Below are 13,931 nucleotides of genomic sequence, written 5' to 3' on the forward strand. Positions count from 1 at the left end.
CAGAAGTCCGTGAACTGATTATTCAAGCTTCAGATAATTCCGTACCGATGAGAGTCGCACAAAACATATGAAACATGTCATACACCGCTTTCAATTTTATATTTCTATTCATATCTAATTTACTACAAAGAAAAGTAAGGAAATTCAGGGTGGATTTTCGCATCCTCACGGCCTTAAAGGCAGTCCTCTGCAAAAGAAAGTTATCAGCCTTGAGGCACAACTTTACCACTACCAGTGGCGCTTGCACTACCATCTTTTTCGTATTCCTTTGAACCTTTATGGACACTAGTTACACTCAGGGTGACGTTTTGTTATAGACCATCTCTGCACTTGTGACAATATTTACCCTCATGCGAGCAGTTTCCACGCAAGTAGAGCAGAACATATTTAACTTCGAAATGGAAACAATATGGTTTTCTAACAATCGTGGATCGGTCCGGATTAGGTCCAAATTTTATGTATGCACGTCAAATCATATTTTGTTTTTGCAGCGGCTTTTTTTTCTTTTATGCGTAGCAACTTCATCATTGCAGCAAATGTTTATGATTTTAAAGGTTTTTTATTTTGGAGAAAGGTTTTTAATCAAATGGGTTTATTAATTTGCAGCACCTAAAAAACTGCCACAAGTTTCTTCATTATGCAACACAGTTCATTTGTTTGTGAACAATAACTAAAAATAGCAGCAGCTGTCATGTTTGGAGCATGTCCCAGTGGCCCGCCGATAATTTTTTTTCAGATTAGAACGCTTACTTTGAGGATCTTAATGGGGGGTAGCTTTGACGGTTGGAGGTTAATTTTTTTCGATTTTGACGATTGATGGATTTTTAACGACTAGAACAGTTGACGGTGATATTTCAGAACCTTACATGGCTGATGAATGTTACGTTAGTATCTTGTGCACTTTTAGAAATTTCTTTCATTGGATTGTTAAGTTTGTATCTCGCGGACTTTTAGAATTTCTCTTTCAACGGATTGTTACTTTTATCTTGCGCATTTTAGAATTGACTTACAGAATCGATTGTTGCTTTTGTATCTCGCGTACTTTCAGGATTCTCTTTCATCATCATTGTTACTTCAGTATATCGCACGCCTTTTGGATATCCTCATTAAATCTTTACGTTAGTATTTCGCGACTTTTAAGATTCTCTTTCACTGGGTTGTTTCGTAAGTCTCTTGCACACTTTTAGGATTCTCTCTCATTTCACTGTCACGTTAGTATCTCGCGCACTTTTGGGATTCTCTTTCATTCGATTGTTACGTTAGTATCTAGCTCACTTTTTGAAATATCTTTCATCCGATTGTTAGATATGTATCTCGCGCACTTTTAGGTTTTCTCTAACGCACTTTAGGATACTCCTTCATTCGTAAGTTACTTTAGCAACTTGCGCATACGAATGATTGTCCAGCCCACATTCGATTGTTACATTAGTATCTCGTGCACTTTTAGGATTCTCAATTATTCGATTGGAACGTTAACTTCAGTGTTTTCCTTACTATTGGCAATTTAATTATCGATAAAAGACAAAGACGTTGTTGATCTTGAAGGAATGATTAATATGCTGGTGAAAACTCGATTGAGGAGTTTTACGATGAAAGCTCTCGACAGATTTTAGGAGACTCGACATGCTCTAAGCATGATCTTCGTAGCGTGGCGTATTGGCGAGTGCGAAGACAAGTTATCAATACAGTCAGTTATCTTTCAATATTCAAGTACTGAATTGAACATTCAAAAATCAAACTGCCGGATTTGTATTTGAAAATGACGGTAAACGGAGCGTTATTTTGGAGATCTGGAGACTAGTTTACCAGTCTAAAGATTCTTCCAGATCTTAAACTGTTGTTAGCAAGCAGCTAAGATAGAGAGATTTTGGACCGTTTGACGGTAATATTGATTTGTATTTTTGACAGTTGAGTGTTAAAAATCTATCCTTTTTGACGGGTGACGGTTAAATTTTAAGCCGTATAAAGGTGGACAGTTAAACACCATTGAGACCCATAATCAAATTTAATTAAATTTAATCACTTTCACCAGAGTGTGGTGAGGGTCGCACAACAGAGCGAGGCTCCAAATTAAGTGCGCCCTATATCCCACCCATCCCACCCCAGGGGAGGACATCCATCACACAGTAATCTCGTGTGTGGGAAATTAACGTCTCCTACCCCAACCCTGCAGGAGACGGGACCTCCATTTATTCGTCCCTATCCGAGAAGACTAGAATATCTAACCATTTCTTGATGTTATAGAAAGGTAGCAAATTCTTCTCAATTATTTTTAAGACCCTGAGTGTTGGTCCGGCCGGGGCTCGAACCCTGGACCTCCCGCACAACAGTCCAGCGCTCTATCCATTGAGCTAACCGCTGCTGTTTATGATTACAACAACTTTTCTCCCTGCCGCAACTCATAATGTTGTCCTGTTGAGTGAGTGATTGAGTGAAAAATATAATATGAACGACCTCTTAACCCACAAAAAATTCCGCCGAGTCTTACGCGATATTCCTCGCTGTTGGCTTCTGTTTGTTTCGGAACATCTTTGCTCCTTCAACGCTTGGTAACGATTTTTCGGATCCCTTCGAATGTTACTCGTAATTAGCACGTGATCACAATGTTTCCCGGTACTACTTATTGTATTATTTTGAAAACTGGGATGAAATTGTTTTTCTTTGAAGGGAGAGCATTTTACCGTTTGAATCAGCGAATTATGCCCAGTAGATAATTTTTGTGGCTATTGCCTCCGAGGCGAAGCCACATGTGTGATCGAGATGAGTGATTGTGTGAGTGGGTGAATGTTACAATAGAATTCCGATTTTGATTCAATTTTGACCCGATGTTTCCTAGTGCTACTTATTGTTTTTTTCAGAGTATCTTAGTAGCTCAATATTCGTAATGATACATAGTTGATTTATCTCCTTTTACGATTTTTGGCTTATTGCTTTGAAGAGAGAGCAATTTACTGTTTAAATCAGCTAATCATGTAGAACCGAAAATATGATCTTCTCAGTTCTTCCCGTGACACTGGCGGAAGACAATAAACATCTCATAATGGTTTCACAGTGGCATTCACCGACGCATAAATTAAATCAAAACTTTTCCTTGCAAAAATATCTCAATAGAACCGCGCGAATATAACCTTGTTTTGATCTTCCCGTGTGTATCCCATCACCCTGCAAATAAGAATTTTGTACTTCTAGCAGCTACTGGAACTTATGGTAAAAGTGTCCAAGATAACGACGTAACGTTAATTAATCATTGTTCACTTATAGACATATCTCTCCCTAAGAAACGTCAAAAGGTAAAGGCCCCGACATTTAACCGTCAACCGTCAAAATAATAATAAAAAAGAAAAAATCAAGTGTCAACCGACAAAGCTATTCCCCATTGTCACCTAAAGTGATCACCTAAACTGACCAAACAGTTTTTTTGTGTGTGTGAGAACTGTATTTCTACCAACGAAACTTTACATTAAACGAAAAATAGCGACTAAACTAAAACCAAACAACAACAACACGAGGCTTCCAGTTACGTCATTATCACGTGGCCACTAGCTAAATCAATGTATTTATAGTCGCGACATCCATGAAGACCCTCTTTCAAGGGGAACGGAGCGGTATCTGTCGTCGCCAACAGAGTATGAAGGGGAGTTAAAAAAAATTGACTGCCAATTTAGGGGGGATGATATGAATATCACATAGTCCAAGGGGGGTCAGGAGGTAAATTCTCGCGTGACACTCCCAAAATCCTCTACCCCCTCCCCTCCCCCCCAATAATAATGATCAGTTCCTAAAGCAAATAGCATTAATTTCTTAATCCTACGGTTGTATAAAAAGAGGTAATTAATAATAATAATAATAATAATAATGATAATAATAATCTTTATCCTCTCAAGGCAAAAGTACATATCTCAAGTTATAATATTAAAAAGAGTCACGCAAAAAATATGCAGAAGGTAATCTAAGAATCATTAAAAATAACTAGACAAATGATAATCTAAATATTATATTTAAATACTAGCCTATTTACAAACACATTCTTAAACCTTTCCCAATTTATTCCAGGATAATGGAAATATATAAATATCTGCGTTACGAAGTTTAGCAGATATTTGTTTTCTGCACGTTCTGTATGGAATGTGGTCCTCGCTAAGTACGCATTCTGGTATGTCTCTTGTGTGTAGTTATTTGTATAGTGGTATATAAGTCTGAGGTTAACCGGTATTCATCCTTCGGGTTGTGAACGCCATCGCATACAGAACTTTTTTCAGTTCATCGACCAGAGTAGCGGACCTTTTCTTTCCTTGGACGCGGCATACGTCGCTGTGGCCGTAATGGATGCAGCGATCAGCGAAGCGATTCAATCTTCTGTTAACGCGTCGGTCGGTCGTCTAACAGATAACCTTACTGAAGTGATTGAGGCAAGTCTCGATAGTTTTGCTCAACGCTTTTATGGCGCCACTGTCTAGTAAGCCGTCAAAAAGGCCCGCCGTGAAAACCATACATGTAAAAGAAAGGGAAATCAACAGCAGCTTGATCACGAGCTCGAGGTGCTGGATAAATTTGATGCGGCAACGAGTGCTCTAAAGAACAAGTCGTACGACAAAGTGAAAGCCGCCTTGGAGGAAGGTTCGGGTATCGTATCCAAGCGCATAAAAGCCATTAAGTTAGCTGATAAAAGCCAGTTTGGTTGGCAAACCGTGAACGAGTACCTGTCAGACGAGTTGGCGTCAGACTCAGACGACGAGAAAAGGATGTATGGCGCGGAGAGGAGAGCGGAGAGGAAAATCAAAGATAAGCGACGTCGCCAGCCTCGCCCTTTCACTCGTAGAAGTTCCCAGCCTATCGCTTCGAATGTTTCTTCAAATTCACAAAGGCCTTTTGCAGGCGATCATGCAGTTCGTAAGGATTCAAACCCTCCCCGACTCTTGGGTCCCTGTTTCAAGATAAGTATTTAAATCTTTTTTGCTTGGTTCAGTTCACTAGCGCGTCTTACTTCTTTGTTTTTACTTCGGATTGATGGCGTTGCTCGCAGCCCACAATCCAATGTTCTCCATGATTTGTTGTGTCTTGTTTTCATTTGGTGTTATTCGCTTAAGTTAGTGCAGAATATATAAATATCTGCGTTACGAAGTTTAGCAGATATTTGTTTTCTGCACGTTCTGTATGGAATGTGGTCCTCGCTAAGTACGCATTCCGGTATGTCTCTTGTGTGTAGTTATTTGCATAGTGGTATATAAGTCTGAGGTTAACTGGTATTCATCCTTCAGGTTGTGAACGCCTTCGCATACTGAACTTTAATTTGCGTTGTCTATATTATAGTGCGGGGAGTTTGGCCATTTGAGCGCCTTCAGTTTTAAGCCGTCTGTTGCGCCAAAGAGTGACTCGCGTCATTCTTGACTAGACGTGGATTCAAGCTCAGAGAACGTTCTTCAGCATTCAGTTGAGTTAGATTTTTCTTCCTTTTTTTTTGGGGGGGTAGTTACGACGATTTTAATGTTAAAAGCACTAGGAGCGGTGTCAAGGGTCGTTTGAGCGCTTCCATTGAATTTTGGAAGAGTACCTCGAATGCTCTTGAATTTGTGCTTGACACCATCAGGCGTGGGTACAGGCTTCCTTTCGCGGAATATCCACCCTCGTGTTTTTTGGCTAATAATAGATCGACCTTTCAGCGTTCTGAATTTGTGACACAAGCCATCTCAGAGCTTTTAGCCTACGGTTGCATTATTGAGCACAGTGTTCCGCCATTTTGCGTTAACCCCTTGTCAGTTGCTAAAGGGAAGAAGCTGCGCTTAGTCATCGATCTCAGGCACGTTAACAACTTCCTTGTGAGGTTTAAATTTAAGTACGAGGATCTTCCCTCCCCATCTCAAGTCCTCGAGGAGGGGCACTGGTTCTTTACATGGGACCTTAAGTCCGGATATCATCATGTTGATATCTGCTTGGAGCATCAGCGGCATCTCGGTTTTTCTTGGCAGTTCAACAGCGTGCCAAGATATTTTACCTTCGTAGTTTTGCCCTTCGGCCTTAGCAGCGCCTGTTTTTGCTTCACCAAATTACTGCGTCCGTTAGTCTGTCGCTGGCGCTCTATGGGTCACAATAGCTTTATTCATCTCGACGATGGGCTCGGAAGTCTACCGGATAAGTGTTCCGCCGCAGCAGCTGCCATTATCCAAAGGAAAGAGCTCGACTCCTCAGGTCTCCTTGTGAATGAAGACAAATCTCATTGGCATCCCATGCAAGTAGACGAATGGCTGGGTTTCGTGATTAACACTATTACTATGTCTTTTCATATTCCTGAAAGGAAGGTGGAAAAGCTTAAGAGTCTTTTAGGCTCTGTAATTGGAGATACGTCGTCCTCGTATCGAGAATTGGCCAGAATCGCCGGTTCTATAATTTCTGTAGCCTTGGCAGTGGGGCCCATTTCACGTCTTCTAACCAGGCAAATGTACTTGGCAATTGAATCACGATCAGCGTGGGACCACACCCTTCGTTTTTCTCCGGCTCTTTTGAAGGAGGTGAGATTTTGGTACAGCAATATCGACTCGTTTAACGGCTATTCTCTTCGTCCACCCCCTGATTCGTCGACGGTTAATTTCTCTGATGCTAGTGATGTCGCCTTCGGCGGGTTTTCGGCCTCCTTGGACGGCGCAATGGTTAGCGGCATGTTCACGTCTGAAGATCTTGGTCAGAGCTCCACGTACCGCGAGTTGAAAGCCATTTATTATGTTCTATTGTCCTATGCGGAGAAGCTGCAGCAGAAGAGAGTTAAGGTTTTCACCGACAATCAAGGCGCTGCGAGAATAGTTTCTGTTGGCAGTTCCAAAGCTCACCTCCAGTCCGTTGCTATGAGCATTTTTGATTTTTGTTTTTCAAACGGGATCACCCTTGAAGCACAGGGGATTCCCAGGTCGCAGAATGAGAGGGCTGATCTCCTTAGCCGATTCGTTGACAAGGACGATTGGCGCGTCAATCCTTCAGTTTTCCGCCTCCTTGATGCTAAATGGGGTCCTCATACATTTGACCGCTTCGCGACCTATTACAATGCTCAGCTCCCTCGGTTTAACTCGAAGTTTGCCTCTCCCGGATGCAGTGGGGTCGACGCATTGGCACAAGACTGGAGCGCCGAAAACAACTGCATATGTCCCCCAGTTAGTCTGATCGTCGATTCTGTTCTTCATCTCATGTCTTGCTTTGGCCGCGGGACATCGATCATCCCCGAATGGCCCTCCGCTCATTTTTGGCCTTTCTTGCGTGAAGGGTCTTCTCGATTTAGCTCGTATGTCGCGGAAGTGTTCGTTCTTCCTGCAGTCGAGGATCTACTATTGGAGGGTCCTGGTCAGAAGCAGATCTAGAAGTCTCAACCTTCTATTTTTCGTCGTTGTCCGAAGTTCAGAATGTTGGCTTTGCGTTTAGATTTTAGGTGAGTTGTCTAGCCTTCGTGGCATACTTTTTGAACCCGGCGGTGCACTTTTTCCGGTATCTTTTTTGTTTACGCATATTTGGATTTTTTGGCGCATTTTAGAGCCTGATTTGGCGTATGTTTTTCGTCTTATGTGGCGTGTCTTGAGGCCTAAGTTGGCTAATGTTCGGCGCGATGGGGCGTTTGTTTGGCCTGTAATGGCACCTGGCCTGTAATGGCACCTGGCCTGTAGTGGCACCTGGATTCACTTTGCAATTTAGTAGGTATGGGTAAGTTTATGCTGCGCAGCCGACCATCGCGTTTGGAATATCCTCTTATACCGATATTGCCATTCTGTATGAGCTTGCTTTTTTCAGTTTTCCGTTGTCGTTTCGTTCACCTTGTGTTTTTGTTTTTCAGATGTTTTAATTTCCGGGATTTCGAGCGACGCGGCAGCCTTGGAGGACCCATTACTACGCAGCTTGGTTCCAGATCTTCTTGATTTGCAGTTGGGATCCGTCTACCTTAACCAAGTACAAGTCAGGCTGGTTGAGATGGCGCGGATGGGCGTCCTCGAAGATTGACGTCCCTGTCATTCCGGCGAAGCCCTTGTACATTGTACTTTTTATTACAGAAATTACGAACGTTTGCCTTGCGAACAATACGGGTGTCTCCCCAATAGAAGCTGTTGCTTATGGCATTAAGTGGGCCCACTCTATGGCTGGGCTAGAAATATGTCCTGCCAACCATCCCCTTGTGAAATCTTCTCTTGAGGGCGCGAAAAGAAAATTGGCGCGTCCTGTTAACCCGAAGGAGCCTTTATCCGTAGACAGGCTGCAGGCAATTGCCGAATGTTATGTTGCGAGTAATTCTCTTGCCACTCTTCGTTTTTTGTTCATATTGTTAGTTGGTTCTATGGGTTTTTTCGTATTGATGAAATTAACAGTTTTTGCCTTAAGGATGTGACTATTAATGCTGACCATATGTCTGTTTATGTCTCCAAGCGAAAAAATGACCAGTATCGGGAAGGTCACACCTCTTATCTTGCCAGGTCTGGGAAATCTACGTGCCCAGTTTCCTTTACTGAACGAATTATTCAGGTTTTGTCGCAGTCTAATTCATCGCTTCCGCTTGTTCGTCGTATTGTGAAGTCCAAATCTGGCGAGTACTTCCACGCTAGCAAGGGCTTGTCTAATTCTACTCTTAGAGAGGAATTCAAGAAGTACATCCGGCCTTTTGTTGACGACGTTTCAAAGTACGGCACGCATAGTATGAGGTCTGGTGCAGCGTCGAACGCCGCTTGTAGGCGCATACCGGGCGATTTATTGGATATGCATGCTGGGTGGAGGTGTCCTTCTTCGAAGGACAGATACATTAAACATACAATTAAAGATCGTTTAAGTGTTTCAAAATCGCTTTTGTTCCGAGGGTATACTTTACGCTAGTTTACCGTTTATTCTTGTCATTAGTTTGCGATTATTTTGTGCTTTTTTGCTAGTTTATAACTATTGTAGTTCTAGTTTACTATTTACTGCAATCAATTTATTTATCGTATTTATTATGTCCATCTATTTGCTGTTGCCTAGAAGTCCTGGCGGGGGACGTAAAAGGTGCCTGGCCCGTCCCAGATTTCCTGTCCTGTGTTTTCCCTACAGGGTTTTTTGAGGCAGGTTTTTTCTGGCCCCCCTGGCTTGCTTACTCGCAGTTGACAGATCCGGTTACGATTATAATCATATATCTCAATTGTAGTTCAATAAACTGATTGATGGCGTTGCTCAACAACAAACCATTTATAGATACATGATCTGGTTTTCATTTGTACAGCGCACTCAAGATATACTTAGCACCTTCATCCACCGCAAACTGTGCAGTCATGACAGATCTGTAATTTTGCTAATTCGATTTTCTTGACTTCCCCGTAAATTAGAACCCATACCCAGCTGTGAATTTCAAAGTCGCATAAAGCTCGTCATGCTTTCACCAACAGGAAATCTTGATGCGCTCGAAAGTTCATCTTCTTCTTACGACAGAAGCTCACGGCGGCTTTCTACATACCGCTCCACACTCGACATGATGTAAACTTGTCTCTGTCGAAGGAGGAGAAAATCGCTGGGTGGTGTGGTCAACCGCCAAAATTAATGAGTTATGAAAGAAGTCAGCCCTTTTTTAATATAAGCAATTAAAATTGAAATTGAATCTTTTCAAACTGTCAGTTTAGGCGAAAAGCAATAAACACCACCACTAAGTGAGCATGTATAGAAACCTGGAGACTGGTTTACCAGGTTAAAGATCCTTTAAGGCCTTCAACTTTTCGCGGTAAGCAGCGAAAATTGGGAAAATACGGCGAAATCCGAAACATCTTCAAAGCCTCTGACGGTTAATATTGAACTGCTTTTTTGACGGTTGACGGTAAAAATCTATCCCTATTGACGACTGACGGTTACATTTTTAGGCCCTTTGACGGCTGACAATTAATCCTCATTGAGACTCTTACAACACACTTACGCAGAACAACGATATCATCTGTTAATCCTTGCACTCGGCTTATTTTCATAAATTTTTTTGTTTTACCTTATCCAAAGTATTGGTCTCTAATGTTCATATCGTTTTGGTTATTTTACACGGCCAAATACGTCACATCAATCAATATTTTACTAGCGGGCAGAAAAGATTATATCATGGGAAAAAGAAAAAGAAAATTTCTTTCTTTTTAGCCGACAGGTGCCTTTGAATATATGATCCTGTCTTTTTATTACACCTTTATTCTTGTTGACCTAATTCCGATCAGATGTCCATCGATAGATTGAAGATGTCGAAACGTGAATTATTCGAGCTCTTCTGTCTACGATAAAATCTATCAGCAATCTGTTTGTCCGCCATCAAACTTAATTATCTGCAGGAAAAGTCAACCATTCAAGCGGGAAACAGCTTTAACGTCAAGTGGACTTTAGCCCTTTCAAGACGAAACTTCATCAGCGCACATAATATGTCGAACACTTTTGAACGCCGCAAAGAAAGAAGACGGTGAGGAGTATCCCTAACCTTGCACAATTTTCACCAACAGCATTTTTCCAGGCAACGTAAAATTGCTAATAGCCGGCACATCTTGCGTTGCTTCAATACTAAATTCGCTTTCCTCTTTAAACACCTATAAATTTTACGCAAAAAGTTTTAGCTTTGAAAAGCCTCGAGATATAGTATAAATAATTCAGATTTTGTACTGACGCAATTTTATCGTGGAATGGACAGGACATCTCTAATAAAATACGTGGTTATTTTTTCAGTATTCGGCATACCAGGCTCTCTCCTTTTAACCTTGATATAGCTTCAATCAAATTTGTACGAAGGTATTACTTTGCTCTCTTTACGTTGCTAAAGCACGTATTCATTTTTACAGACCATCTCAGTACTTATGACAATATTTACCCTCATGTGAACAAAACATCTTTAGCTTCGAAAGGGTAACAACATGGCTTCCCAGCAATCGTGGATTGGTCCAGTTTCCGAAGCAGTGATGTGTGCGCATTTAATTTATGTTTTATTTTTATTATCCTGGGAGAATTTTCGCATTCTCACCAGCGCTTAAGAGAATCCTCTGTAAGCGAAAGTTTACAAACCTCAGGCTCCTCTACCCGGTAGAGGAGCCTGAGCCCGCAACAGTGGCGCTTGCACTGTCATCTTTTCCATCTTCTTTTAGACCTTTATTGACTCCAATTGCACTCATCAAGCGCAGATCTTCTCTACACATGTGACAATATTTGGCCTCAAGGGCTCGGTTTTCCCGCAACATGGCTTCCTAACAATCGTGGATCGGTCCAGATTCCGCAGCAAATGTAATACGTGCGCATTAAATCGTGTTATTTTTTTTGCAGCAATTTTGTCTTTTATGTGCAACAACTATATCGGCATTGCGGCAAATGTTTATAATTGCAACAACTTTTATTTTTGCGGCAAACTTTTATAATTTGCAGAAAGGTTTTCTTTAACCAGTATGCAGCACCAAATAAAAATAAAACTGCCACTGGTTTCTTTATTATGCCACCCACTTGTGGAAAATGACTGGTTAATTTGACAGTTAATTCTTTTCGATTTTGGTGATTGACGGATAATTTTTAACGCCTATGATGCTCGACGATTAAATTTCAGAGTCTTTAATGATGGATGTTTCTTAGAAAGATGTATTTCTATGAGTAAACGATGTATAATAAATGGTACGATAGTATCTCGCACACTTTTCGAATTCCCCATCAGTGCATTATTATGTTGGTATCTCGCGCACTCTGTGAATTCTCTCTCTTTGCGTTGTGACAACTCTATCTCGCAACTTATTTGCATTCTCTCTCACTGGATTGTTACGTTGCGATTATTGTCTCGCTTACATTTTACGATTGTTGTGTTAGTGTTTCGCGTACTTTCCGAATTCTCTTTCATTCTATTGTGACATTATCTCGCACACTTTTTGAATTCTCTTTTATTCGATTGTGACGTTAGTTTCTCGCACAATTTTAGAATTCCCTTTCATTCGATTGTGATGTTAGTATCTTGCACACTTTTAGAATTCCCTTTCATTAGATGGTGACGTTAGTATCTCGCGCACTTTTAGAATTCTCTTTCATTCGATTGTGACGTTAGTATCTCGCGCACGTTTAGAATTCTCTTTCATTCGATTTTGACGTTAGTATCTCGCACACTTTTAGAATTCCCTTTCATTCGATTGTAACGTTAGTATCTCGCGCACTTTTTGAATTCTCTTTCATTCGATTGTGACGTTAGTATCTCGCACACTTTTAGAATTCTCTTTTCATTTGATTGTGACGTTAGTTTCTCGCGCACTTTTGGAATTCTCTTTTAATTTGATTGTGACGTTAGTATCTCGTGCACTTTTCAAATTCTCCTTCATTCGATTGTAACGTTATTATCTCACACACTTTTTGAATTCTCTTTCATTCGATTGTTACGTTAGCATGTCACGGCACTGTTAAGATTCTCTTCCATTGGATTGTTACGTTAGTAAGGTATCATTGAAGTCAGATATCATTCAGTATTCAAGGACAAGAGATTGTAATATAATTTTCATATCAAAACGCTTTCAAACTGCCGGCTTTATAGGTGACTAGACGCATAGCTGCGTGAATGACACGGGCTTCCAACTGATCGCACATCTGGAGTTATCTCTAGGGGAATGCCATATTTCCATTGTTACTGTCGTCACGCAATTTCGTCATTGCCGGTAATGAATAAGTCTACTTATGTTTAGTTTTCTCTGCTGGAGTGTTAGGAATGTTGTTATGGTACTAGACAACAATCAAACCCCATACCTAATTATCCATTCCACTTCTTTGTCTTTCACGACAAAACTTTAAAAACAAAGTCTACTAGTCTGAATGCATAATAATGTATGTGGTTATATGGTACTCTTGCCTATTTTCCTTTAACTACATGGAGAAGGGAATTTTTTATCGATTATTAGTACCGAGTCATGGTTTGTTGCTAAATGTTCACCCAAGGGAAGTTGTCAAAAATCAGTATATTGAAGCAATATTACTGTTCAAGTATCCATATTGTTTTTAATAGAAAAATCTCTGAAACCACTGCAACTATATCTGAACTCAATTGAAATTTACAATAGTTTGATACGTGTGTCTGACTCTTATGAAGACTCATTGGTCTATTACAAGAAAACATTGATAAATACCGACTTGCTCTATGCTTCAAAAAAATCATCCTTCGATATACCCTCACAGAACAATTCAACTTCTATGCTTCAATACTTCAATACTTCTTCTCATATTGTGTAACTTTATTTAATCTTACCCTCTTCGTATTAAGCTTACAAATATTCTTTGTAACTCTTCTAACTTTCACATAACGACGTAGCCAAGAAGACTTCTGTATGCTTGGACGAATACGCTCATAAACAAATTCCTTCAGTTTTCTACCCTTTCTTCTGTGACGGTTCAGCGTTGCTTCTGGTATTCTACTGGATTCTCGATCACTTCTAAATGCGCGGTTGTGTTTACATGTAAACATAATATGAGATATTTCTCGATAGAAGGTTCACTCGTAACGGATCGCTCGTAAAGTTCGCGGGCCGACCCGTTCCCAAAACGCTCCACAAGTTTTAATGTGGGTTCATCGCGAACGATGTGTGACTTGGTATGTATATTGAGCGTCATAGCCATCGAATTTCTTCCGCGTGCATTAAGCAAGGAATTGTCCACGAAGGTGTAATGTTCAGGGGTTCGCTTATACGGTTCGCTTACAGTTCGCCAGGTTTGTTCGTTATACTAATTTCTCACCCCACCGTTCTCACTTACAGCGCATAATAAATACTACGTCTCTTGGGGCCTTGGCGTGGGCTTGGAGGCCTGCACACTACAGAAGGCAGCCATTTCTTTAAAACATGCACTCTTAGGTTCATTCAACGCATGCGCTCTCACACTTCACGCATGCGCTGTAGTGGAACTACATTTTGTGACTGAACTCGAAAAAAAAAAACGAATTTATACCTTGGGCATTTCCTTCGGAAAGCCCGAGAAAA

The 13,931-nt window shown here is 40.9% G+C and overlaps 1 protein-coding gene and 1 pseudogene across 1 annotated transcript; both read left to right on the top strand.

Moving 5' to 3' along the window:
* Positions 1–3,935: 3,935 nt before the first annotated feature.
* Positions 3,936–5,436, top strand: LOC148721998 (uncharacterized). The gene is given in 2 exon segments (XM_088736983.1): positions 3,936–3,944; positions 4,185–5,436. Coding segments are annotated over 2 exon segments (771 nt in total). The 3' UTR covers positions 4,947–5,436.
* LOC148721999 (uncharacterized) lies at positions 5,436–9,103 on the top strand (annotated as a pseudogene).
* The last annotated feature ends 4,828 nt before the right edge of the window (positions 9,104–13,931 follow it).

This window comes from Stylophora pistillata, chromosome 10 (assembly GCF_964205215.1).
Source record: "Stylophora pistillata chromosome 10, jaStyPist1.2, whole genome shotgun sequence".
Classification (NCBI taxonomy): domain Eukaryota; kingdom Metazoa; phylum Cnidaria; class Anthozoa; order Scleractinia; family Pocilloporidae; genus Stylophora; species Stylophora pistillata.